Source organism: Dendronephthya gigantea, unplaced genomic scaffold, assembly GCF_004324835.1.
Source record: "Dendronephthya gigantea isolate DGI-Jeju-01 unplaced genomic scaffold, DenGig_1.0 000051F, whole genome shotgun sequence".
Classification (NCBI taxonomy): domain Eukaryota; kingdom Metazoa; phylum Cnidaria; class Anthozoa; order Malacalcyonacea; family Nephtheidae; genus Dendronephthya; species Dendronephthya gigantea.
Genome location: NW_021163061.1, coordinates 1,381,247 through 1,407,109, shown reverse-complemented (window position 1 = coordinate 1,407,109; position 25,863 = coordinate 1,381,247). Strand labels below are relative to the sequence as shown.

The following is a 25,863-nucleotide window of genomic DNA, read 5'->3' as shown; positions in this document are numbered from 1 at the left end:
CACTATTCTTCCTATATCCCCATATACCCCACATGTAAATAAAGAAATGAGAAAATAACAAATTTAAAGGGAAATGTTTTGATCAAGAAATTATCTTCAAGCTTTTCTATGGAGCTAGACGAAGATGCATCTGTTATTTATGGTCTGGAGTTTAATGTTAGTATCTTGAAATGCTTTGAACATTTTATTTTTAACGATAAAACCTCGCGATTCAGTCCACCACAGTTTTTAGTTTTTACTGCATGGTGTGATGGTGATAATTGTGCGTTAGAAAATCAATGAATTCGTTAATCTTGTTTACCAGACAAGAGCGCTAACGTCTCAGTGTGGAGAGACAGATTTGATCCGCTTTTTGGTAGGAACACAGTCACTCAGACATGATAATCAGGCGAGTGAATATATTTCATGGTTTATCAAACCCTGCAGTCTCTAATCACCCCCCTCTAGCACGTCTCCCTTCGTTATTCCACAGCAATAACTTGCTAGCCAGCGATCACGACACATAGATCCACATGAAACCTTGTTGTCTTAATCTTGTAGGTCCATTTAATTGATTTTGATGATGAAACATGCCTGATCAATAAACATGTCGTATTTCACCATCCAGTAGGAGAAATATGGTTTGCAATTCTTCAATGTATATTATTTTAACCATTAGCCTGTGATCCACCCATATGTGCCCAATCTTGCGACAATTTTATTACTCAAATAGGGTGCTGAGTAGCGGGGTCAAAGCAGTTGTATGATAGTTATTACTGCAGATATCTTTGTCAATTCTGACAGCAAAACAATATTTAGGAATATTGGTTCCAGTCCATCAGATAAAGATATCATCTCAACATGTTACAATCAAGGTATGGTATGGGATGTAATTGATCTGTGGCAATGGTTAGGAGTTTAACGCTTTCAATAATTGTGCAGTTGTTGATAACAAGGCTGAGATGAAAGCTTCGTTATGGAGACTACCTTTAGTGGATGAAACACAACCACCATCACAGTCTGCGGCACCTGGTCATCCTAGATCACTGTTCAAGCTCTGTGATTTAGACAGTGGTGGAGAGAGCATGAAGAGGTAGATATTCTATCAGAAGTTTCTTTTGATGGATGAAATAAACCTCAACTAAAATAGTTGAAGAAGTATTTATGTTATTATCTAGTGTCCTGTGGAACCCCTCAGGAGATGGTTCACAACTTATTACACTATCTGATCAACATCTCAAGATATGGCAGCTGGATGCAGATGCACAAGCAGTTGAGGTAGTGATTGATATGCTTTAATAACTGACCAAATATCAAGCAGTCACCTCACTAATCAAGCAATCACCTCACTAATCAAGCAATCACCTCACTAATCAAGCAATCTCTTACCAGGAAATAGATACCACAGTATTGGAAGGTAAAGGTCAACCACGTTTCACAATGGGGGCCTGGAACCCACATCATGGTGGATCACAAGTAGCAACAGCCAATGAGAGCACAGTACGAGGCTGGGATCTTCGATCCATGAGGTGAGTCCCAGGTAGAAGAGAAAATCTAGAACTAATGCAAGCAGACTATGGACAAACTCTTGGATGAGGAAACTCAAAGACAATTTGCACAGAAAGGTTTATCTATTTTAGACAGGTATATACTCTAGACAACGCGCATGGTCAGTGTGTACGTGATGTCAACTTTAATCCAAACAAGCAGTACTACCTCGTGACATGTGGGGATGATTGTAAAGTAAAGTTCTGGGACACGCGAAATCCCAACGAGTCCCTAATGATCCTATCAGATCACTCGCACTGGTAAGTAGTATCCAGGTGAGATGACTTCAAAAGATGATCGTCATCGCTAAGATAACTGGTATTAGATGGTGTAAAATATTGAATTAGGGTGTATCTGGGTGCATGATTTGCTGATACAAGAACGTGGTATTATTCACGATATGATAGGATGTCGGCACTATTTCTAGCTGGTCTTGGGTGATCAGTCATGCAATGACTCAGTCGCACACGTGTCCCTCTTTTCAGTTGAGGACTTTGAAGTGTCTATATTGACGTATCCTCTTTGATCTTATTTTCCAACACTCCTGGATAAAAAAATCAATTTTCTTGTCAACTCGACGGCGATACACTCAGAAGATATTTGGCTAAGATTTCTACGTAAGCTCGTGATTTTCTAGACGAACAGAAACTAAAAGATGAGTTGGGTTCGATGGTTCTACTCGACCCAGCAATCATATCGTTTATTTCTCCAGTTCCATTTCATTCAACTATTTCTGCAGTTTTTATGGCGGATGAACTTCCCAGAAGCGGTTTTTACACGATATTTTTGTAAGAATTAAAATGAAGATATTAGCTTTCGCACGAATCACATGCACGTGGAGCAGGCAGGGGTCTGGGATATTGTACCGAACACGCCAGACATAAAATCCGGATACTTGAAAGACAGCAGAGATCTCACCGTGATTGGTATGACCATTAATTACAATTAATTTCTCTTCAAAACAATACAACATTTCTCATTGTCTCTTTTTGTCTCCGATGTTTGGTCTTTCGGCAGAAGTAACAAAGTTTCTATGCGGGAGTCATGTCAACATACGGCATGTTATGGTGATTTCAGACACAATTATTACGATATTGGTCGATATTTGGAATGGTTCATTGACGTATATGCACATGTTAATTTTAAGACCAGTTCAAACACCGCTTATAATTATAGTAGATACACAATCATATGGGGTAACTTTTTATATCTGTGCACCTTTCGCCGTTTTTGAGTTAAAAAACTGAACCATAAAAACACTTAACCATCGACAGTTTAAGCCCATTGGAAGTCGTGTATATTTATGAATGAAACTACTGGTTTTACCGATTGTTATTAAATGTGTCAAGAATGCAGCATAATAACTCTGTAATCTGACAACAAAAGGGTTGGCTTTTCGCAGCGGTTTTGGGGGGAAACAATCTTCTAATTTAGGTTTAGCAATATAGCAATAAACTGTTTGTTGACATTTCAATAAAGCAAGTATTATGTATAAAGTTAAGCTTGTTATCACACATGTATTTTGTCCCTGCGTTTCAAGTTTGCTGTTTATATCTGACTAGATCATTTTCATCGTATTTTGCCTCATCAGTTCTGAGTAATATTCATTGTAATTTTGTTCTCATCAGTTGTGTTTTAGCGCGGAGATTTCTAAAGATGTGATATTTCTTTTCAGGGTCTGGAGAGTTCGATACAATCATTTTCATGATCAACTTGTATTGTCATCCAGCAGTGATAGCCGAGTTATTTTGAACAAGATCGTATCGCTATCATCCGAACCGTTTCCACATCTTGATGATGACGATGATGATCAGGAAAATAAAGACATGAACGAGTGGGAATATTTAAAAAACGAAACTAATAAGTCTTATAAACCAAATGTATTTTATTTGGTTATCAATACATGATTTATTCAAAGTTTTATAAAGAAACCAGTTCTTCCAATTTTCCTTATAAAGTGAAGACTAATAGGTATTCCACCTGTTTTCAGGTCCTCCCCGCCCGCAGACGGTGTCATAGCAACGTACGAAGAGCACGAAGACAGCGTATATGCCGTAGAATGGTCATCCGCTGACCCATGGGTGTTTGCATCGCTGTCGTATGATGGTAGATTAGTTATCAATAGAGTCCCAAGGACAGAGAAATATAAAATACTGTTATAGAACTGTCTGTGAATTTTGTAGCAATTCTTGGAAAAACCAAAATAAATGTCGTTTTCTGAGATTTATCCTTGAGATTTGGTTGCATTTAGTTGCATTAACAAGTAATGGTGTAGTTTACTGGTTTTAAAGATTGGATTATGAAATATTTGGATTACTTCTTCAAAATTACCTGCATGCAACTTCGTGTGTCTGACCTTTCTGTTTTACGACCGTTTCTTTTTTCCTTTGTTTGACCGCTGGCTTGTAGAACTACTTTTCTTGTTCCTATTCTTATTCTTGACATTAACTTCAGAATAGTAATGCACGCCTGTCTTCATTTTCCGCGTCGACTTTTGCTTTTTCTAAATGAGAGAAAACAATCCATAATAAACACTTCATATTCATATAAACTAACCCCTGGAAGACAAAGTAAATGCCAACGAACTTGTTGGGAGAATATTTCGAAGCAACGCTACAAATCCTACTGCAGGGAATTAGATGAATGGTTGTGACGAGTCAGCTCTCTCTATCAAGCAAACCTAAGCGGGTTCTTCAACTATCTAAAGTATACAATGTCTTCCACAAAGGTTGGAGACGTTGTCCTGTATATTTTAAGCATATGATGAATCGATTAAAAGTCCATATTGTAGGATTCCAAATGCAAAAAATGACACACGGAGTGTGATGATGTGAAAATGACACAAATTTGAAACGTGCTTGAAGAGCAAATTACATACTTTAGGCACAGCATCGTCACATTCTTCGTCTAAGGATTTCCTTTTTCGCTGTCTGCTGAGTTTTTGCTTTTTCGAACCTGAAAACAAACATTGTATAAAGTTTATGAAGGTTTCCACATTACCACCTGATGATTTCACTAAAGGTGGATGTGTAAAGTCAAACACGATATCTCAAGTGAAGAGGAAGAATCAACGATGAAATAAACATAATTTTGGATATTTCTCAAAGAGCTCAGATCGACGTTTTAATCAAAGGCAGAAGCCCGGGTTTCTTAACGTTCTCTACAAATATTTTTAGCTCAAAACATTGATATCGAAGTTCTTGTCAACCATGTCACATAGTTGACAATAAACAAACTTTACGACAGATAGATTTTCAAAGTTTGTTTACATGTTTGTGTATTTTGAGTTTTTTTGAAGTATTTTTCGCCTAAAGAGATGTATAAATGATAAATCTTAAGGATATCTGAAGATTTGATAGTTAACACTAAATCAAATGCGGTAACTGTGAATACAAAAAAACTTCCTTAATCTTACAGACACACACCCGAGACCCACACAAATATTTACAAATTACTGAATTAGTATAACAAAAGCTGTCAAGTTAAGATTATCATAATTTATGATTTTGAAGATATAATTATGATGCACATACACCGCTACGGATGATTTTCGCTGAGATTTACGCAAGATACGGTTGGTCATACTATTCCAGCTAGAATTTTACCCACAGTATAGACTACCACGGAGATATATCCGTACTTTTTAGGCAGTTTCGACAAGAACCATCAAAGTTTATTGTGGAATACCACCGATACTGGACCCAACGTTTGGGATATATTCTCGAGGTAGTTCAGACACAAACCACAGCAGGTTAATGCAGAATACTACCTACACTGGGCCACCACGTTTAAAATATGTGATAATTTAACTCGTTCGCGGATTGCATGCAGACAGTAGACTGCGCCAATTTGAAAAATTCAGCAATTATGTGTCTCTAAATGCACCTTCTTTACAAATGCTGCTAATAATTAGACTCTTTAAACTTGGAGATTACGAGGGAATTAATTTTCAATTTGTATATTGTGCATTGTGTGCACTCATATGAACTAATAATAATCATAGGAATATTTTGTCAGCATTTCGCTCGAGAAAGATCTAAAAGCTTTACGCTATATGCCCTCCTCGAAGCAGAATGATAAAATATATTTAGCGAAATAGTTATTCCTGTGTATAACATTGTTATCTCTTGACTGCTCTGGTAAATCGGTTAATGAAATGTATGATGTAGCAGCAAATCTATCAGTTCAAAATAAGAATAGCTCGAAATCATTTACTTTCATCTTTCTCTGCCACTACGGACAATCTTTTTTATGCCTGTATATAATTCAATTGCAATAAAACTTTATTATATTTTTAATGGATTCTCAAGCTTGCTGCTGTTCAGGAATATACCTTGTTTCAGAATCTAGAACACTTTTATACTTTACACTTTTTAAAGCTAATCGTCTATCATTCTCAACTATAAGGAACTGCCGGCTAAATGTTAATTTCAAATGAAATTCATGAAACCGTATAAGTAACTTTCTGGAAAGTTAAAAATCCTAAAAATATCGCAGGTGATCCAGCCGTAAACACAATTGCTGGCGTGTTAAATCACAAAATCAAAGCCAATATCGAGAAGTACGATTGGGAAATATATAAAAAGCAAAGCAGAACGAAGGGCTAAATATTACAGCGAGGAAACTGCAGTGAAATCACAAAACCATTTTTAGCAAAAGTTAGTCAAACTTAGTTTCACTTCGTCGCTCTCATTGTCCCATGCATTCAGGCTTACTCTTTATGAACGAAGCGTTTGACGACTGTATTTAAATGTATATAAAACTTATTAAATCATATATTAAACTATCCTAAACTCCTTCAGATGATGTACCGCGGCCTAATCTCCCTAGTATATAAATATGATATTCATATAGGTTCGGCCCTAAAAGGTAAGCTAATTCTATCGAATTCGAAATAGACTGAAATACTGAGAAAGAACTTGCGATTTCACAAGTGCATAGGCTCATATAGAATGAACTGATTTTCGATTCATCGCTGATTTTTCGTCAAGTTTTTATATCCTAAAGCGGCGATGGACTGCAGTTAATTAAGCAAGTAGTTACTGGATGTAAATCAGCGAAAATTGGAAACAATATTTTCTAACAAAGGTGAGGATGAAGGTTATTAACGCCTGCAACGTTCTATTGTTGACGTACTTATAGTCGTTAGCCAAAGAGCCTTAGAAATCCATAAGCACCTGAGCAGTCTGCTCGCATGCCAGGGAACAGAGCACAGCTAATTGGTAAAACGCGACCTTCTCGAATGGACCAATCAGCGCAAAGCAGTCTCACGCTCGTCTCACGCCACTGATCATGCTTACGCTGGTCGCGAGCAAAGTGCTCGTCTCGACCAATAGCAGTGAAGTGATCCCACGGTAGTAATGTATGATATTCAAAAGAGAGTCATGTGGGTGGGAAACTATAAACAATCGCTCAGTCAATATTTGTTATAGACAATGCAATGAAGGATTTTCCCATGGCATCTTGCTATAAATAAATGAAACATTAAAGAGAGCTTATTTTGCGGTTCCTCTTCCACACACTCAAACACACATATTCACTCGTGGCACACGCAACACACACACAAACAAACACACTGTATCAAAACACTGACAAGATGGGTTTGGAAAACCTCAAGAACGATGGAAAAAACACAAGCAAAGATTCAAGAAAGGTAAAACTTGCTTACAACTCGTTTGTACAACTCGCGACAACCAAATAGCTATTTTAGGAAGAAATCTAACCATATATAAAGAACGTCATTCAATTAGAAAAACATTTTCTAATTTTTACCCTGCCAACTTTACCCAGTATTTCTACTGTAGATTTACAATAAGAAGGCTATTTATTGTATTCTGCTTTTAACATGTATATTCAGACGTTTTATGAGCAAAATGACGGTGCAAGGTTAACTACGACTGAAAATCGTTAAAGAATCAGAAAGTTTATAGCAAAATATATATTATAATATTAGAGAGTTGAGGCATTTGAGAGTTTGGTTCGTCCTGTCTGGTGGTATAAATTCTGATATAAAAAATGCAAGCTGCAAGGAATAGCTAGCTATCTGACGAACAATTACTATAGGATATGATATCAAGAAATTCCTGACATGAAAACAAAGAATTAATTCACATGATCGATTTTGTTGTCTTCATGAATGCATGTGCTCATTGCCATAAATATATTTTAAACATGTATGCTTGATATTTAACAAGTTTTCATTAACATATAGTTATTTAATTGTAAAGCTATTTTGCATGCAAATCTAGCCCGAAGTTGAATGTATATATGCATGTATGCACGCTTGAAGTTTCTATTATATAATTTTGAACAACATCCAGAACAATATCCAGGTTAATATTTTGATGTGACCAATTTTCTCTGATTTATAAGAACAGAGTATAAATTGGTCCTCGCTGACGTGGAACTAGGAGTCGCAAATTAACATTAATTACAATCGTGTAGGCCACACTGGAATTTGACCAAGACGTAATTGTTTTGAAAAGAGAATACATATATATTTATTTAAATCCTTCTCTTTTATAGATTAAGAAACCGTTGATTGAAAAACAGCGACGTAAAAGGATCAATGATAGTCTTCACGAGCTAAAGCAGCTGGTATTGGAAGCCTTACACAGAGATGTAAGTTCTGAAACTATCGCAAATTTGTATATTTTAATTTTAAATAGAATTTTCATTCTAGTGCATTACATGCATAAATATATACACAAATATATAGACTTCATAAAGCTAAATCCCTAGATATCCGTTGCATGGCAAATCTTTGCAAATCTTTTCAAATAAGTCAATTAATTAATATTCAGATTTAAAAAGATTAAGTAAAATTGTTACATATTCAATCATTACGTTTTTCAATTGCTATATAAAATATTGCATAAATATATAAATAAAATTCCTCATCATTTGTGGCATCAAATCCGTCACAAATACTTGACAATTTTGACAAATTGGATGTTATATACTTTGGCTGGTAACAAATAACGGCTATGATAAAGAAATGATCAATATAAACAATTTAACTTGTGCTTAACTTAAGAAAAGGTATATAATATGCATTCGTGGCCGTCTCAACGGCACCTTGCTATATACCCTCTTGCAATATATACGGTGGCACGTGGTAGACAAGCAGACGAGGTCCTCGCCTGGCGTGTGATATTAGTTCATACTTAAACCTGCCGGAAAACGCCTCAACTGAACTCAGAGGAGGGTGGGAAATAATTTCTCGTCTATTTGAAAGTTACCTATCGCAGATAAATCGAAATAGTTTATTATTAACTAAATGATTCTTATCTAACTACGATTCAAACGAGCTCGTTCACTTTTCAACTGTGCAAACTTCTTAAAACTCACAAAAAGTAAAAAAATTGAAGGAATGAGCTATTTAGCAGGATACAAAACCATTTTCACACGCAGCATGCAAAACTTAGGAAAGTTTACTTTGAACAACGTCAAGCCAACAATGGAAAGGTTGATCCAGCGTTTTTTGAGCGAAAGTGAATTCTCTGCATTCAAATAAACACAGGAGTGGTATCTCAATGAATACGGCGGAAAAAACCGCTTCTATATAGTAATTAAGAATACCGCATGTGTGTGACTGTGGCTTCATGCACACATTATTAAAATGTTTAACTATATAGTCGCATTATAGAGGTTTCATTTATACAGTTCCTTCCAGCGAGATATGTTCAAAGTCTTCCTATATATCCTGACTGGTTGAAATGCCTAATTCACGAGATTTGTTAGTGAAAAAGGCTAAAACTCCGCTATTAATAGAGCAGGGATGACAAATTATATAGTTTATAGAACAGAAGAACTGCAAGCAATACGCTCATTAATGAAGGATCATTAAATTTCGCGGCAGAGAACTGAGTCTTTAGGTCATCATCTTACGGTTAATCTATGTTAGGAAGTTCTTTGAAGTATTGCAAATTACCTTAAAGGGTGATTAATAACGAAATTGTTATTGTATGCCAAGATAATGCTTCCCATTTTCACAAATAATAAAACGTTATGGCGGAAATCGCAATAAAGTTTTTGATATATGATATACTAGGGAATATTATATACTAAATGAACTGTAATATTCCAAAAACCTCAAATCTGGTTGTTCATGCAGTTAGAGTACTATTTGCGCTAGAATTTGCTGAAAAAAGATTAAAAAACTTTGCACGTTTTAAGAAAAGAATTTTATTCTGATGCGGTAAACTTCATGTTAAACGAGTTTCTCGTTGCATGTTGAGCTTTTTGAAGGCTATTCAAGGCGTATGCTTGTTTTTTTCATGAATGGCAGAGATGTTTCGTGTTCTTGTATGATATTATTATATTTACTCATGCAAGAATTATCCAACAAGGACCATTTCCGTTTATTTTGAGTGTATGAAGAACGCTAGCACATGTTAATGTATCGACACCGCACCCGAATTTGGCACAGGGTTGCTATTGTTTCTTAACTAATAGCCACCTGCATTTTTGAAGGAGTTTTGGCAATTAAATCATTGACAATTGTACGACCTGGCGAAATCTCAAATAAAAAAATCTCAGAACCCATGTGAACAGAAACTTTTGTCCTGACAAAACTGAAGTGTTATTTCTCATTGCCTGATCTCACGGGCTTAAGGCCTGGATATTGTTTGAATTTGAAGCAATATTTCTGATGATTTTTACTTCAATTTTTAGATCACACTTTACGAGAAAATGGAGAAAGCTGACGTGTTGGATCTCACCGTGAACTACCTCAAGTCCGCCAAATGCGCCAAACAAAAGCAGGAAAGCTCAACTGGTTTAGCCAGTTATCAAGCAGGTTTTCGAGAATGCCAGGATCACATGACGCGTGTCCTCATCACGGATCCAACGATCAACGCAAATCAAAAGTCACAAATGATATCTCACATTGCGAGATCTCGACCAATGATGCCGTTAAATCTACCTCATCCTATCCACAATTTCACACCGGTTGCTCCAACTTATCCACAGTTTACCACCACGCCACCTCCTTCGCCCATCCCATCCCCCACAGCGAGACTACCGCTGTCCCCTATAGAAGGACTAACGCTGTTATCCCAAACGGCTGAGCTAAAACCAAACAGAAGATTGTCTTATAATGACAGAACGTCAAGAACTGAGTCTGTTTGGCGACCATGGCACTAAGCCACGTAACATTTAGGACAAAGATTGTAATATTTCTTTAATTTCGCGCGCAACTCTTGTTCTTATAGATTAATCATAATTGTAAATTAGAAGTTTTTTATATTTTAAATTGAATAAAGTTACATATTTTACGAGAAATCAAAATTGAGTACGTGTATCAAATATTGCTCGATGCGTCTCGACACAGGGAGCCAAAAACACGCGCGCAAAATATGTCGGCACGTGCCTATACTTCATGCAATCAAGCGCTCCGAAGTTTTACATAAAACACTTGCGATATGGTTAGATCATAATTCATTAACATTTTTGGATGTGAACTACCTCAAAGTGACCTGTCTTTAATAATTAGCAAAACAAGAAGGCTCTAATCCCTGGATATCATCAAGCAATATCCACGTCAGCCTAAAAGCCTTACTCTCCAGCAAACTACCGCTAAGTGGGATTTATTTAGTTTCAAACATCACTCTAACTGATATTCTATTTGTTCAATATTAAAGTGTTATGACGGTGTTGACAAACTTGCTTATATATTGGTCAAAACGTTAATTAACCTGTAATTGGCAACCTATTATTATAACAGGTAGGGTCTAATGCGCAATACGTTCCGACCCAAACGGCTCCAACATAAGTGGGTCCACTCTAATTCACGGCAGCATTATGGCTGCCGAGACAGTCAAGTTATAAAGAGGATAAAATACTAATTACATCTTAAGGTATAGATATTTGGAGCATTGCCGATCAGACGATAGCTCTGCACTTTCGAAAGCACATTTCAATTCATGGAAAATTTCGCACAGAGCAGAGCACCAACAATAATTGTTTTTAATGATTGTTTTTCACGCACGAGACGCCTCATTTGCATCCAAAAAGAAAAACGTGAATAGGTTACTTCAAAAAACATACATGAAAGTGAGCCATGCCTTCAAAGTTTAACTCAACTAGCCCTTCAGGCGATGCCGTTGTTATTGATATCTTAATGATAGCTTATATGCGGCAAACATATTCAGATGTAATTTGTCTATGTCAAATATTATTGCAAATAATATTAACTCTCTTCCGTTCGGAAGGTCACCCACACAATGTAGCACCTGCTCAACTTATCCCTCGTTTGCATACCCAATGGAAACGAAAACAATATTTATCCTTCAAAAATAAATATGAACTGGAACAATATATGACCTTGTCCAAGGACCTTGTCCATACAGTTGTCTTCGAGAAGTTCTTATGATATTTGTTTTAAAATATATCTTCTATTATTTGTCAACGATAAAGATCTGATACATAAAAAGAATAGGAGGCACAAAATATATGCATGTGATGAAAAGTTTGGAACTGCATGGCATAGAGCTATCATCCAGTGTAAATATTCATTAAGTAACACTGGATCAATAAAAGATTACCCTTACTGGATCTCTAGGAAGAACAGTTCAGAACTGATAGAGCTATCCAGTATAAATAAAGTTTGTTTAGTTTAGGTTTCCTTCTGTAGTAACACTGGATCAATAAGAGATGATCCTTACTGGATCTCTAGGAAGAACAGTTTAGAAATGATAGAGCTATCCAGTATAAATAAAGTTAGTTTAGTTTAGGTTTCCTCCTGCAGTAACACTGAATCAATAAGAGATGATCCTTGCTGGACCTCCAAGAAGAGCAGTTTGGAACTGATAGAACTATTCAGTATAAATAAAGTTAGCCTAGTTTAGGTTTCTTCCTGTAGTAACACTGCATGGGTCCATGCAGAACTATGATATAATCACTACTTCAACAGCACTACAGCAGTCATCGTAACTAGTAGTAAAACATTAGTAAAACATTGTGATCTTGAACATTCGTGATCCCTTTAAAAAATGACATGTATACTTGACTAGAATTCTTTCCCTCCAACAAACATTTTCTCTATATTTTTGAAGTGTTTACATGGAATAATAAAAAGAGAAAGAAGTTTTCGCGTTGGTGATCTCAAGGGTCTTGCAGGTGGTACATTAAGATTGGGATAAATTGCAGCGCCGTTGTTGGTAATTTTCCGGTTCACAAATAAGTGTGACAGCGCTGTTTGGCTAACAGGAATAGACATCAACATATAAACAGCAGATATTTGACGGTCAACTAAACAGATATACGGCTATATAAAGAATTATACTTGAAGAATTAGAAATGAAAAAAATATGTATAGCTAAAAACATTCTCCACAGTAAAAAAATCTAATCAAAGCAAGAATTCCTATACGTATATAGCTGTGTATAGTAAGTTTTTTCTGTAAATATATTTCCTGAACTAGTTCAGAGTTTCAATATCGCAGGCTTGTGTTATGTTTCATTTCAGGTAGCCATGCAGACTTGTATTTAACAAAACGTTAACCAAACGAGCCACGTGTAAACGCCACGTTCGTGTTTTCCCACACATTTTCCGAACGTCAAAATAGTTGAAATTACAAACACGGCAAGAGAGAGCTTCGCCATTGTGAAACAACAAAACCAGTTAACAAAGATTTAGATGAAACATACATCATGAATGCCCACACCATGCAGTGGCAACTATATGTATGCAAATATATCGTCTTTATATTCTGATAAACAAGTTTATATCCTCAAAAATGCATTGAAAAATTGTGTATGAATATATTCTATCTATAAGCAACGAAAGACCATGAATGCATGGTTTGCGAAAGCTTGAAGTAGCATCAGGTTAGTTGATTGAACTGGATACCACACAATTTCATTGTTGGATTAACTATACCACTGGAAATGTACATTATGATGATATAAATTACTGCACCAAATGAAATCATAGTGTCTACGAATCTTAATTTATCAAAGCGTTTGATTACATAGATATAAATTGACACGCGAGCTACATAAAGATATAATTCATTTGACCTACACCTGGCTTATGAACTTGCTTGCGATTTGATGAAGCAAAGTATGTTTGAAGAAATAACATTGGAGCAAAAAGTGATCAATATAACTCGGTCATTAAAACGAGGAAAGTCTAATTCTTCAAATCTCTGACCGTCCGACATTTATAGTAAATAAACCAAGTTGTTACTATATAACGTTTAGTATATACACCATATAGCTGCTATTATCATATGGCAATGCTGGAATGACGGATGAGAGGTCTCCGCTCTTAACAGACATGCATTTAAAAGTGTTCATGCAATATTGCAAGTAAACATTTATCTGCTCAAATTGCAATACACGATTAGTATTCAGATCCTCCCATTATAATGATATTCCAAACTCCACCCTGCATGAGAAATCTCGTGACTAAGAGTAATCTTGATGTATATCAAAAACCATTCAAATGTATGATAAATTTGATACCATCTTTTGGTACCAACTTTGTTAAAAGCCCCGAAACTTTGTGTAATGATTAACTAAAGATACCACCACCATTTGCATTTGCACCAAAACACGTATATAGTCAAAAATGTAAGATACATAGAGTATTATAACGTTAATTCTGCACAAAAGCTCTTGACTAATGTAAATATAAGAGAGATTTAAGCTGGAGTTTGGTAAAGAAAAAAACTAGCTCAGCAGTCAGCAGCTACTGCGTTATCAGCAGTCAACAATAAATTGTGAAGGCTCACAAGGTCAAGAAGAATACAATCCATGCAATTGCTTTTAAAATACATGATATGGTTCAGAGACTGAACTTCCTCGAGTAATTAACGTGGATTAATGTATCAATTAAATAGAAACATGTCATGCATGTATTTCATCGAACTGGATAACGCAATACTTGGAAATGAAAAGAATAGTGAGAAATCGTTAGGGGCTAAATGCACCCTGAAGAATCCCGAGTAACTTGTATATTTAAGAAACGATCGTCATTTTTACCGTTTTAAGATGATATATATTGTTTGTGAGAGAAACTATAGATACTCTTGGTACTAATTCAAAAACTGCTCTAAAGAAACACTACACCGTATCAATACATCGACGAACTACTCGTAATGTTAAACTTCATTTTAGAAAAACCGCATCTCTTATGTATTTTACGCTCTCTTACTCTAGCAACTAGAACGCACCAGCCTGGTTGGTGCCATGCATTGAGGTTTTGTTCACATCACGAAACTATTGCGACACCTACTGAATACTGTTATGAATTTCAAATCATTCAAAAATTGCAGTGTGTACACGATCACCTTAAACAACCAACAAACCGTTATCAATTATGAACGTACAAAGAGCAGCCAATCAGGTGCAAGGTATACAGGAAGTTGACCAATCAGCGCTCATGCTGAGTATGGTTCCCCTCGCGTGGTAAACGGCCCGTGCTCACTTGCGGTATGTCAGTCACCACACGTGGACACACGGGTAGACAATTCTGAGTGCTAGAGAGAGGTGGGCATTACGCACTTGGAGCGCGCTAAAGAAGGAGGTCTGTACGCAGAAACGACACTGAAAACCGCATTTATCAACACTCTTAAACCACGTTGAGATGGGTTTAGAGCAGCTGAAAAGAACCTTGGATGAACGAATGAATGCAAATTGCCGCGGACATAATAATGGTGTTTTAAAGGTCAGTATGGACAAACCCCGTTGAATGAAGTTTCTACAACCCCAGATGCATGACTCTTGCTGTATTTAATGACATATTTCCCCTCTTATTTACTCAAGATATCTTTGATCTTGCGAACCCTCAGGATGTTATCAAAGTAGTTCAATACATGAAGCATAGCGCGGTTCACATTGCCGTTGCATAATCAAAATTTTAAATTTAAAACTGCATGTATCTTAGGAGATAAGATTGAGGATATCAGCTAAGTTCCAACATACGCTATATATGTTTGCAATAAATGTGCTTTTTAGAGGTCAATTCTCAGTGGCGTTCATAATAATAACTGAGTCGGTTCCTTTTCACAAGCTTATTAAATATTCACAACTGATTCGGCATAATTTGTGCAGTGATCAACATGATAATATGGAACTAGATGCGTTTCCATCGAGGTTAATAATTAAGAAAGCCGGCGGTGGATATTTAACCAGGATATCTCAATGGAACAAGTATTTGTGGGTTGTGGTTTAATTCTAGAGCGTTCAAGGCTTCATTTACATTATTATTTACACACAGGCAAATAAGAAACCATTAATGGAAAGATACCGAAGACGCAAGATCAACAACTATTTAGAGGAGTTGAAACGTTTGGTTTTGTCAGCTCTAAACAGAGAAGTGAGTATGAGTTTTGAAGTAATTCTTGCAATATAAATCGTATCGTAGCCAACATAGCGAAGGGTTGACTGAGCAGGCAGAATCCGGGCAATTCTTAACCCACGCATAAAATAACCGACCACAATCATTAGGACAATACCAAACAGCAACAATCACATTCCTGCAAAACCAGTTAGAATTACACCTTGACTCAAACAAACCATTTCAAACAAGTAACGGCTCTCCTTGCAACGAAATTCAAATATTCAAAAATTCCCGCCGAGGTAGACGACTAACGGATATACACTCCGTAGGCCTACTTCAGATCTTTTTAATCAGCTCAATATCATGTTGAGCATTTTTGAATCACTCGAAACTTCTTAAGCGACTGGGAAACCTTGTCACGATTTTATTCCATTCAATTGCACCTAGAGTATAAATCTCAGGATTATCGTCAAACTGTACAGAACGTTAGGCTCCGTTTGTTGGACCAAACCTTCCAAGACAAATTTTCCCACCGTTTTTTACAACAATCGGAAATGGGTGAATGCAACACCTTCTGCTTAATATCCGGTATCGGAAAACGGTTGAGTACAACTTTACTGAGAGTGTTCCTTGTTAAGATGACGCCATTTGTTATGCAATTTTATTTGTTTCCGCGGCCTAACACGTCGCGTTGAAACAAGTAACTTTAAGTTCAACTTCAGTTTTGAAAGCAAGAAAAACTGTTTCAATGAACTAATACGGATTTGGGAGAAAGATTACGCCGATCATAATCGGATCCTTCCAGAGAATTCATATTCTTCAAGAATGTTTGTGTCTGACCACGGAGCGTGGAGGAAAAAAAAGAAGTAAAAAAAGCTATTTAACAAAACACAATGACGATTTGAACGAAAATAACAGGAAATGAAGCAATTAGACTCGCAAATAACTTGCGTCTTCTCTGTCCTTCGATTACAATCTTTATAACCTATTCTTAAATCTATCCATTCAAGGTTGCCCTTTACAACAAAATGGAAAAGGCGGATATTTTGGATATGGCTGTTAGGTACATCAAAGCTATACAAACACATCCCGACGTCTCTACGACAAGCTACGAACCGGAGCACGACCAGGGTACGACAACGGCCCGAAGTTATGAAGTTCCCAGTCCAACCGCTTTTCAGGCTCGTACAGAGAACACAATTTATGATAATTTATGCCAGCAACCAGCGAGAGTTTTGATTACGAAACCAAATCAAAAAGAAAACTATACGAAAGTTCATGAGGACAAAGTGGAGACACCACGTCAAAACGTCATATTCCAATCAATTTCAACAAATATAAATACCGCAGAAACGAACAATAACAGGGAAAAAACAAGAACTAACACAAATTCTGATGCAAGAATATGGCGTCCATGGTGAAAAAGCTTAATTTATAAACGCGAAATTCTCAGCATGTATAAAATATAAAACTAAATATATAGTAGCGTTTATATTATAGAAAAAGATGTAATTCGGTATATTTTTCTGTCATTTACGTTTGTTACAAAATAAGAATATATAAATCGATTGTTAAGACCATTTAATGGATTTAAAGACTTTCCCGAAATATTATCCGCGGTAATTTGATGTTCACGCACAGATCACGTGCACACAGCCGAGGATGGATATTTTAGGATGGGGTATGGAGAATAATTTCCTCCCAACTCAAATATTTTCACGTAAATAAAAAAGAATAAAGTAAAATTTCCTACCTTTCTTCTGGTCAACTGCTTCCATCATGAAGATCTCCGGTGTTTCCTTCACAACGAATTTCTTCGACGTTGTTTCAATAACTTCTTTTCCAGTATCAACGCCGTCTTTCCTTTTGACTGTAGGATTAGATTCAGAGAAAACAATCAAACATTTTTATGAAGCTAACGTTTATCACAACGTGAGCCTTCTCTTCAGCAAAATCATTTTTGATTTAAAGTATTTTAGACAAGACAACAAAGAAGCACGTCTACAAACCTTTTGAACTTTTCTTCTTTTTAGATGAAGTTCTTGCCACTTTCTGCGTTTTGTCAATATATTTCTCAGCTACATCATCATCATTATCATCAATATGATCATTATCAATAGAATGCATATTAACATTATGATCACAATTACCATCGCCAATATTTTCTTCAACATCATCACTTATATCCTCACAATGATCAATATCATTGTCAATGTTATCATTATAATCACAAATATCATCATTATTGTCATCATCGACATCTAGTTCCGAGTCCTCCTCTTCACTCTCACCACTGTTTAGGTCCCAATCTCCCTCATATCCCGGCTCATCTCGAACATCTTCGTCGACAAATTCCACAGTAGCTTTTATCCTTCGTAAATCCTGTTTCACCTTTAAAGTCATTTTATCTTCTCGTTCTTTATCTATGGAATTATTCCTTTCCTTCTCCTCGTCACCCTTATTCACCCTTTCTTTCACTACGTCTGTGACGTCATCAACCTCTTTACTGACGTCACCTTTGGAGACGTCATCACGTTCGTTCGTGACATTTTGTGAGATATCCACGTTGAGATTTAGTTCGTTTGTTCCAGTATTTGTATTGTCATCTTTACGAGCCTTTACTTCATCGTCATTTTGCGTGACGTCATGGCTATGACTGATGACGTCACCACTAGTGACATCACTCTGATTCTCAGTGTCACAATAAGCGCCGTCTTCAGAAATAGTTGAAGAACTTTTACTGGAACCTTTCACAAATGTTTCTTCCAAACTTGGAATTTTTATGGCTGTCCCAGCCTTGTCTGTTTCCGAGGAGGCCTGGTGGTGAATATGACAAATCGTTAGCGTACAACTGGCAGAATAAACTACACATTATGAAACCAGCAAGAAGTTGTAATTCTTGTCAACTTACCGGCTGTGACGGCGGAGACACAAAATAAGGCAACTTTCCTCTCTGGAAATCATTCAAAACCATCTTAGCAACGGTGTTGACATCTGCTTCACCTCCCTACATAACGAACAACTACAAATGAATATTCCAGTGAAATGATCGAGATCACTGGGTCAGCGGGAATACCTTTAATAATTTTCCACTCTTAGCCGCGAGTTTCTCAAGAAACTCCGTCGCGTTTGACCAGTCTGAGAGTTTGTACGTCTTTGCCAGGTACTCCTTCTTCACACGGGACAGAACAGCGTCAATATAATCTGACGGATTCTCAACATTTTCCACACGAACCACGCCCTTTAGAACAATGTCAGTTGGAGAGTCCCCCGAGGGATAGACCACACCTGGACAGTCGATGAGGAATATTCTCCGCATTAATGTCACATATTGCCAAACCTGTAAGAGGCATAACACCCTTAGTGATCACAGTTAACCATCAAACCCTTAGTGATCACAGTTAACCATCAAGCACACCCTTAGTGATCACAGTTAACCATAAAGCACACCCTTAGTGATCACAGTTAACCATCAAGCCACACCCTTAGTGATCACAGTTAACCATCAAGCCACACCCTTAGTGATCACAGTTAACCATCACACACCTTAGTTTCTCCTGCAATTGGCGCGACATTACAAACTTTCTTTGATCGTAACGTATTAATGATTGAACTTTTGCCAACATTTGGATAACCAATACAACCAATACTAAATCAAAAATTAGTTAAATTACCATCCCTTTGATCAAACCTTTGGTAGAAGAATCCTCTACAGACAATTTTTAAAACAACAGGATCTCTCTACAGACACAAGGGAATCATAAACTTCAATCCAGGAATCTTCAATCCAGGAATTACTTATCTTCATTGAAGTACATGAGCCCATCAACATAGAGTTTGATACAACTAAACTAACTTACCTGATGTTCTTTTTGTCACTGTGGAGCTGAGAGACAATAAATACTGCTTGTATTATCAATTACATGATACAAAACAATGAAAGTTGTCAACCAGGTCAACTTGATACCTTAGAAAACTGGCGTAGTGTGTTGATTAACGCTCCTTTTCCAAATGGGTTGGTTAAACTAGCGTGGAAAGCAAGTGTCGGATACTCCGAGGATAGGATGGTCACCCATTGTTGCTAAATAATCAAGTCAATTGTTTAATGTTACAACAGAAGGATTACAAAACTTCAAAAGTGATGCCATCAGCCAGTGTTTCTTCTTGAAATAAAATGTCCCCTTAAAAATCTAGCAGCATGATCAGACATATAAAATTTTAATCCAGACTTACAGTCACCCAGGTTGGAACCAGATCGCATTTGTTCAAGACGAAGAGAAGATGTTTGTGTGGTTTTTCTTTGGCTAAATATTTCTCAACTTGTAAACACCTTGTTCCTTGTGGGTCTCTAGCATCAAGAATCTGCAGGAGAATTGTATATGTGAGATTCATAACAGGTTGTTATGTAATATTTCCTTGATAATTCATTTGTACATCAATACAGAAACTGTCAGACACTACAGTGAAATTCTTTAGTTATATATGGCTAAATAGATATTGTATTATGTGATGATTTAATCAAACCAGTTTACCTGAAGTACAACATCAGAAGAATCTATAACTTTATATAACTCATTCCAAATCCTCTTTGATTGCCCTTTACTAAAGACCGACTCCATTGCAAGGGATCTAACAGTAATAATGAAATCTATATTCAGCATATGTTTGATTAAAATAAAACACAAGTACAAACAAATCCTTACTTTGAATCCGGTTCATTTCTGGTCAAATCTTGATCTTTATCACAATCATATTTATCTGAGTAAAGAAGTACATATATAAGACTATTATGTACAGTTTCTCATCATTTTTTTTGATACTTGTACTAAAATATGTTCAAATGTACAATACCTGTGGACTCCTGCACATGTGAAACAAGAGACTGAAAAACAAGACAGAAATCTTTGAGACACTTAAATATTGTGAAAGAGAAATTATAATCACCTATGTTTTATATTACTAAGTCAAAGAAAAATCGAAATATAATTATAACCCTCCATAAATTCATAGCTTGGTCTAGATTCTCTGCCCTAGTGAGAAAGGAAATCTGCTAAATGAAGTAATTTTTCACTCACTTCCATATCACCTGCAGCTATTGTCGGTCGCTTTCTTTGGGCCTTTGGACCAAATGTTGTGCCAAAACTTTCTGTGTCCAATAAATGAACCCTTGATGTCTGAAATCATTACAGAATGTCAACATTCCACAAGTGAGAAATGCTATGATATAAAAATGGATAAAAATTGGTGGAAATTTAGCATACCTTGGATCTGTCATGCAGTAAAGATAGAGGTAGTTTACTCTGCTTCATGATAACCTGAAATAAATTGTTTCATGTAAGATTTAAGATAAAAGTTGAAGCAATTAGAATTGCTATTGGAAACTGAAATGCAATGGCTTTGTATAAGACATTCTTACTTTATAAGGATCTTTTATTACTTTTCCCATTTCACTTTGAAATGTTTGCAAGGCACTTTGAGTAATAACCCTGGTGTTACCTGATCAGGAATAAAGAAACTAAATCTCAGTGAAATTTGATTACTATGCCCATTTAAACATTTAACTCTGAAAATAGATTGTTCAAATGACTTTACCAAACCATTTTCTGTTTGGTTCAACGCGTGCAACTTCTCCGGGGGTTGCCCTTGATTGGAAAGCTGCTGCCTTTATAATCTTCCCGTGTCTGTTCCTAGTGGGTTTCCCCTCATCTCGATACATGTTAAGTCTGGCCACAGTGTTCTTCGTTCTTGCATTCTGACCTCCATCTTTCTTGGAGTGGGTATCTACAGTTGTTTAAAGATGAAAGATCTGATTTTACACAGAGTTTGATGGGCTCGTTAGTTTTGTTAAGCCAACGAAACTTTGCGTCGGATTTGCATCCTGCATTTGACGTCATTATGAGAAGGTCTATTATGACTCATCTTTCTCTCAAGAGCCCAACAAGAGGAAACCTAATTCAACGGTGGAATACAAAATATACTGGTCTGATCCAGTGCCAGCCGCCAGGAACAATGGAGACCTCGATAGGCTAGGGCTGGATATAATATTCCACGATACACTTGAAATTGACCAAAATTTAAACAATTATCAGACGTGTCACACGTGTTTAATAGAGTTGTATATTAATATAATTGCAACATACATACTTTCGTACAACTCAAAACTACATATAACACAAACCTGGGTTTGTACTGCTTCCTTTACTCTTCTCCTTGTTCTTTTGATTCATTTTAGCTTTACGTTTTGATGTTTTAGCCATGATTTCTCACTTTTTAAATCCTAATATTTGCACGTTGCTTTGTTGCAATTCACGTGTTGGTCACTTATATTGGGAAACGTCATGTAATTTTAATATACTTCAACTTTCATTCCTAAACGGTAACAACATAAAAATAGGAAGGATGCCCCACAAGAAACTTGTTTAAAACGATTCAACGGGTTAGTTTAGTTAAGTAACTGTTAATTTTTCTTTATAACACAACGCAAATTTGGATTTTGAGAGTAAAAACTAGTTTCTGAGGAACGCCCGCGACTAGGCAAGCATCTTCATCTTCTTCCTAAATTGTCAGGCGTTGTCATGACAACTGACATCATCCAAGATGGCGGCCCGAGCAAACATGTCAGATTACGAGATTAGCGTTGAAAATAATGATATTGAACAAGAACAAGACGCGATGTCGAAGAGCTCAGAAGAACCGCTTGGAAATGTCTCGGACTATGTCGCCGAACCAGTTGGCTACAATGGCGAGAGTCGAAAAGGAATCTTAATTTTTGATGCAAACTTTGAAAGCGGCAACCTTGGTCGTGTCGATTTGATAAATGATTTCGAGTACGATCTGTTCGTTCGCCCGGACACTTGTAATGCAAGGTTATTTCTCTTTTTATCTTCTTTTGATTCATACCGCTAAGTGAGGACAAATCCATAGCATTCACGTCTTCTGTGGAAGATCTCAACTGAAATATACGTTTCACAATTCCGCTAATGTACTGTACGTACTAACTTCTTGCCTGAGTTTACTAAATGCAAACGCGTTTAAAGCCTAATCTGTTCTTATTAGCATACAAAAGAAGCACAGTAAAGCTAGCGAGCATCTTCCTCAATGCTTATGACTTATAGCTTACAGCTATGACCTTCTGCATATCGCATTTAATACATTACGTTTATCGTTTTTTTCTGCCAGATTCTACGAAATATATAACTTACTGTAGACCGCCATTGCCGAGGTCATCTTTCCTTTGAAATCGTTTTTCTATAATTTGAAACAGCAAAGAACGATATTACCAAAATGCACTTGATAATAAATGACTTGCAGTACAAATTACTTAGTTCTAACTTCTTAAAGGACCAGTTATTTTAATTCCAGTCAAGTTATCTACGATTTGATAAGAAATTGCAAAAGATAAGAACGGTTTTAAGATATGCAAGAAAACAATATACGCGTATTGCTTCAAAGACAAATTAATATATTCCTACGAGCAGTTTGAAAGCTAAATGAGTTTGTGGCTTAGAAGTGACAAATGCTCCTTCAATTTGCCAAGGTTTCGAGCATTTTTATATTTCCCAAACTGATTTCCAAGTCCGAAATCCCGTTGCATGATAACGCAAATTCTGCACAGAACTTAGTTATCAGAAGATATTTGCATCGCATGTTGAACAATGGCGATGATTTACATGCTGTAAACGCCGCCATCCAAGCTAAGGAACGTTTTCTTTGCTTCGTTCAAACAGGTTCCGAGTCTGGTTTAACTTCACCGTCAAGAATGTCTCCGCTTACCAGCGAGTCATCTTCAACGTCGTCAACTTCAGTAAAACGAAAAGTTTATATCGCGAAGGCATGACTCCTGTTGTGAAATCATCCAGTAGACCGAAATGGCAAAGAATTCCGTCGAAAAACGTGTTTTATTATCGATGTCCTGATCATCGCAAGAACTACGTTATGTCCTTCGCGTTCTGTTTTGATAAGGACGAGGATATTTATCAGTTCGCTTACTCCTACCCCTACACGTACACCCGACTGCAGAAATATTTGAATCAATTGCAGAAACGCGGCTTGGATTATGTTCAGAGGGAGCAACTGTGTCTTTCAGTTCAGCAGAGGAAGGTCGATCTTTTGACGATAACGTCGAAGGACAACGATGCCAACCGAAGGAAGAAAGTTGTCTTTTTTTCAGCAAGAGTGCATCCAGGTAGACTATAATTCAGAACGGCTTCGTTTCTCATCAGGAGACATGTCTCGTCAACTCTCATGACCTGGTCAAACCGCGAGAACAAGAGTTGCATGAGAGTTGACTGGATATTACCACACGTAGCAGTCAAACCAGCGAATACTCTTGTTAAAATTTGAGCAAGTTTATAGTTGTTAAAAGTGCATGATTTACTTAAGAACTTTGCGGCTAAACCCAGGCACTATATCCATGAAATTATGTATGAACTCTTCTTCCCTTTAGCGCGCGGCTCTGATTTGATATAAATTCTGTTCTTGATTGATGTAGGTGAAACACCAGCGTCTTTCGTGTGTCAAGGTATCATCGATTTCTTAGTAAGCCAACACCCGATGGCCAAAGTCCTCCGAGATTACATCATCTTTAAAATCGTGCCAATGTTAAACCCAGACGGGGTGGTGTTAGGCAACTATCGTTCGTCGTTGATGGGCTTCGACCTAAACCGTCACTGGAACGAGCCGACAGTCTGGGCTCACCCCAGTATTTCCGCGGCCAAAGACGTCATCATGGCCTTGGATGAAAACACGAATGTTGACTTGGATTTCTTTATCGATATTCACGCTCATTCGACGCTAAACAACTGCTTCATGTACGGGAATCTTTACGACAACGAAGAGAGATTTGAGCGGCAAATGGTGTTCCCCAGGCTTCTTTATGGCAACGCGGCTGATTTCTCGATGGCCAGCACCTCGTTTAATCGTGACGCAATCAAAGCAGGCACTGGCAGGCGTTTCCTAGGAAACGCTTTGAATCCCCGAGCGCACTGCTACACACTGGAGGTATCCTTTGCTAGCTATATCACGGGATATGGACAGGTAAATACGCCCTACACGGAGGATTCCTATCACCGGTTAGGACGGAATGTCGCCAGAACGTTTCTGGACTTTTACAAATTAGATTCGCCTGGGTTGAGCGCGCGTTTGAAGCAGTCGTATGTCACAAGAGGAAAACACTCTTCAGAGGACGAGTCGTGTTCTTCCTTGGATCAAAATAAAAGAAAAATCCACAGCGAACCTAGAGTAGCCACCACCACCTCCTTAAACAGAGAAAGCTCAGGTTCATCTGTGGACTCCAGTGGACCCACTCCGTTAAGACTAACTCACAGGATGAAGTAGAATGTCGACTTTTTTATGTCAAAAACGAATTTAATATCTGGCTTATTTAAATATATATAATTATCTATTTAAAAACTATACTTTTTTAAACATTGTTGTAAAAGTTATTTGATATTTATCATGGAATTAATTTAAAAGAAATTCTGTCGATTTCTTGTTAGTATTTTTGGTGCAAATGTAATGTGTGTTGGTTTGAGTAGGAATGACCAGAAGATATTTTAAACGTGGTTCTGGTCCAGTGTTTTGGTAGTATTCTATTTGTGAACTGAAGACATTGAGTTGTTGGTAAAAAAAACTGAGTCAATCTCTGGCTAAGTTAAATATAAAAACTATTTATTTAATCCTGCTTTGTTAGACAATGTTGTAAAAGTTATTTGATATTTAACAATAAATTATTTTAAAAGAAGGAATGGCAATTTCTCGTGGTTTTTTTGCTGAAAATGTATGCAGTGTTATTCCACAATACCTGCACGTCCGAATGAGTTGGAATTACCAGAAAAACACATCTTAAACATGGTGATCTAGTGCAGGTACATTCCACAATAAGGTGTCGTAATCGCGTTTGAACTACCTGAAAAAGACATCTGGAACGTGGTGAAGAAGCGGGTAGAAAAATCTAAGGAGAACTCACTTCATATCTCTTTATTCAAACAACAATAGCTCTACAGTCTACAGTTATAAATATCTAGAATCTAGATACAACCTAAGCGT

General features: G+C 36.9%; 5 protein-coding genes across 5 annotated transcripts; 4 read left to right on the top strand and 1 right to left on the bottom strand.

Annotated features, from left to right (window-relative positions):
* The first annotated feature begins 24 nt into the window (after nucleotides 1–24).
* Nucleotides 25–3,754, top strand: LOC114528682 (EARP-interacting protein homolog). The gene is made up of 10 exons (XM_028550358.1): nucleotides 25–156; nucleotides 305–388; nucleotides 541–620; nucleotides 799–854; nucleotides 922–1,072; nucleotides 1,158–1,257; nucleotides 1,372–1,508; nucleotides 1,620–1,787; nucleotides 3,203–3,361; nucleotides 3,518–3,754. The coding sequence occupies exons 1-10, from the start codon at nucleotides 109–111 to the stop codon at nucleotides 3,687–3,689; spliced, it is 1,155 nt and encodes a 384-aa protein (XP_028406159.1). The 5' UTR covers nucleotides 25–108; the 3' UTR covers nucleotides 3,690–3,754.
* LOC114528681 (nucleolar GTP-binding protein 2-like) lies at nucleotides 3,738–22,131 on the bottom strand. Its single transcript, XM_028550357.1, has 18 exons — nucleotides 21,995–22,131; nucleotides 21,409–21,597; nucleotides 21,233–21,312; nucleotides 21,078–21,131; nucleotides 20,892–20,990; nucleotides 20,668–20,698; nucleotides 20,520–20,574; nucleotides 20,349–20,445; nucleotides 20,050–20,178; nucleotides 19,784–19,897; nucleotides 19,677–19,702; nucleotides 19,363–19,465; nucleotides 18,893–19,156; nucleotides 18,728–18,823; nucleotides 17,826–18,633; nucleotides 17,570–17,686; nucleotides 4,406–4,482; nucleotides 3,738–4,030 (listed from the first exon to the last, which is right to left on the bottom strand). Exons 1-18 carry the CDS (start codon nucleotides 22,071–22,073, stop codon nucleotides 3,893–3,895), a joined length of 2,556 nt encoding a protein of 851 aa, XP_028406158.1. The 5' UTR covers nucleotides 22,074–22,131; the 3' UTR covers nucleotides 3,738–3,892.
* LOC114528683 (transcription factor HES-1-like) lies at nucleotides 6,977–10,762 on the top strand. The gene is made up of 3 exons (XM_028550360.1): nucleotides 6,977–7,180; nucleotides 8,053–8,148; nucleotides 10,204–10,762. The coding sequence occupies exons 1-3, from the start codon at nucleotides 7,124–7,126 to the stop codon at nucleotides 10,672–10,674; spliced, it is 624 nt and encodes a 207-aa protein (XP_028406161.1). The 5' UTR covers nucleotides 6,977–7,123; the 3' UTR covers nucleotides 10,675–10,762.
* On the top strand, nucleotides 14,965–17,530 carry LOC114528684 (enhancer of split mdelta protein-like). Its single transcript, XM_028550361.1, has 3 exons — nucleotides 14,965–15,201; nucleotides 15,754–15,852; nucleotides 16,827–17,530. The coding sequence occupies exons 1-3, from the start codon at nucleotides 15,121–15,123 to the stop codon at nucleotides 17,235–17,237; spliced, it is 591 nt and encodes a 196-aa protein (XP_028406162.1). The 5' UTR covers nucleotides 14,965–15,120; the 3' UTR covers nucleotides 17,238–17,530.
* A 283-nt stretch (nucleotides 22,132–22,414) lies between the features above and the next one.
* LOC114528773 (cytosolic carboxypeptidase 6-like) lies at nucleotides 22,415–25,494 on the top strand. The gene is made up of 3 exons (XM_028550487.1): nucleotides 22,415–22,682; nucleotides 23,544–24,001; nucleotides 24,308–25,494. Exons 1-3 carry the CDS (start codon nucleotides 22,432–22,434, stop codon nucleotides 25,150–25,152), a joined length of 1,554 nt encoding a protein of 517 aa, XP_028406288.1. The 5' UTR covers nucleotides 22,415–22,431; the 3' UTR covers nucleotides 25,153–25,494.
* The last annotated feature ends 369 nt before the right edge of the window (nucleotides 25,495–25,863 follow it).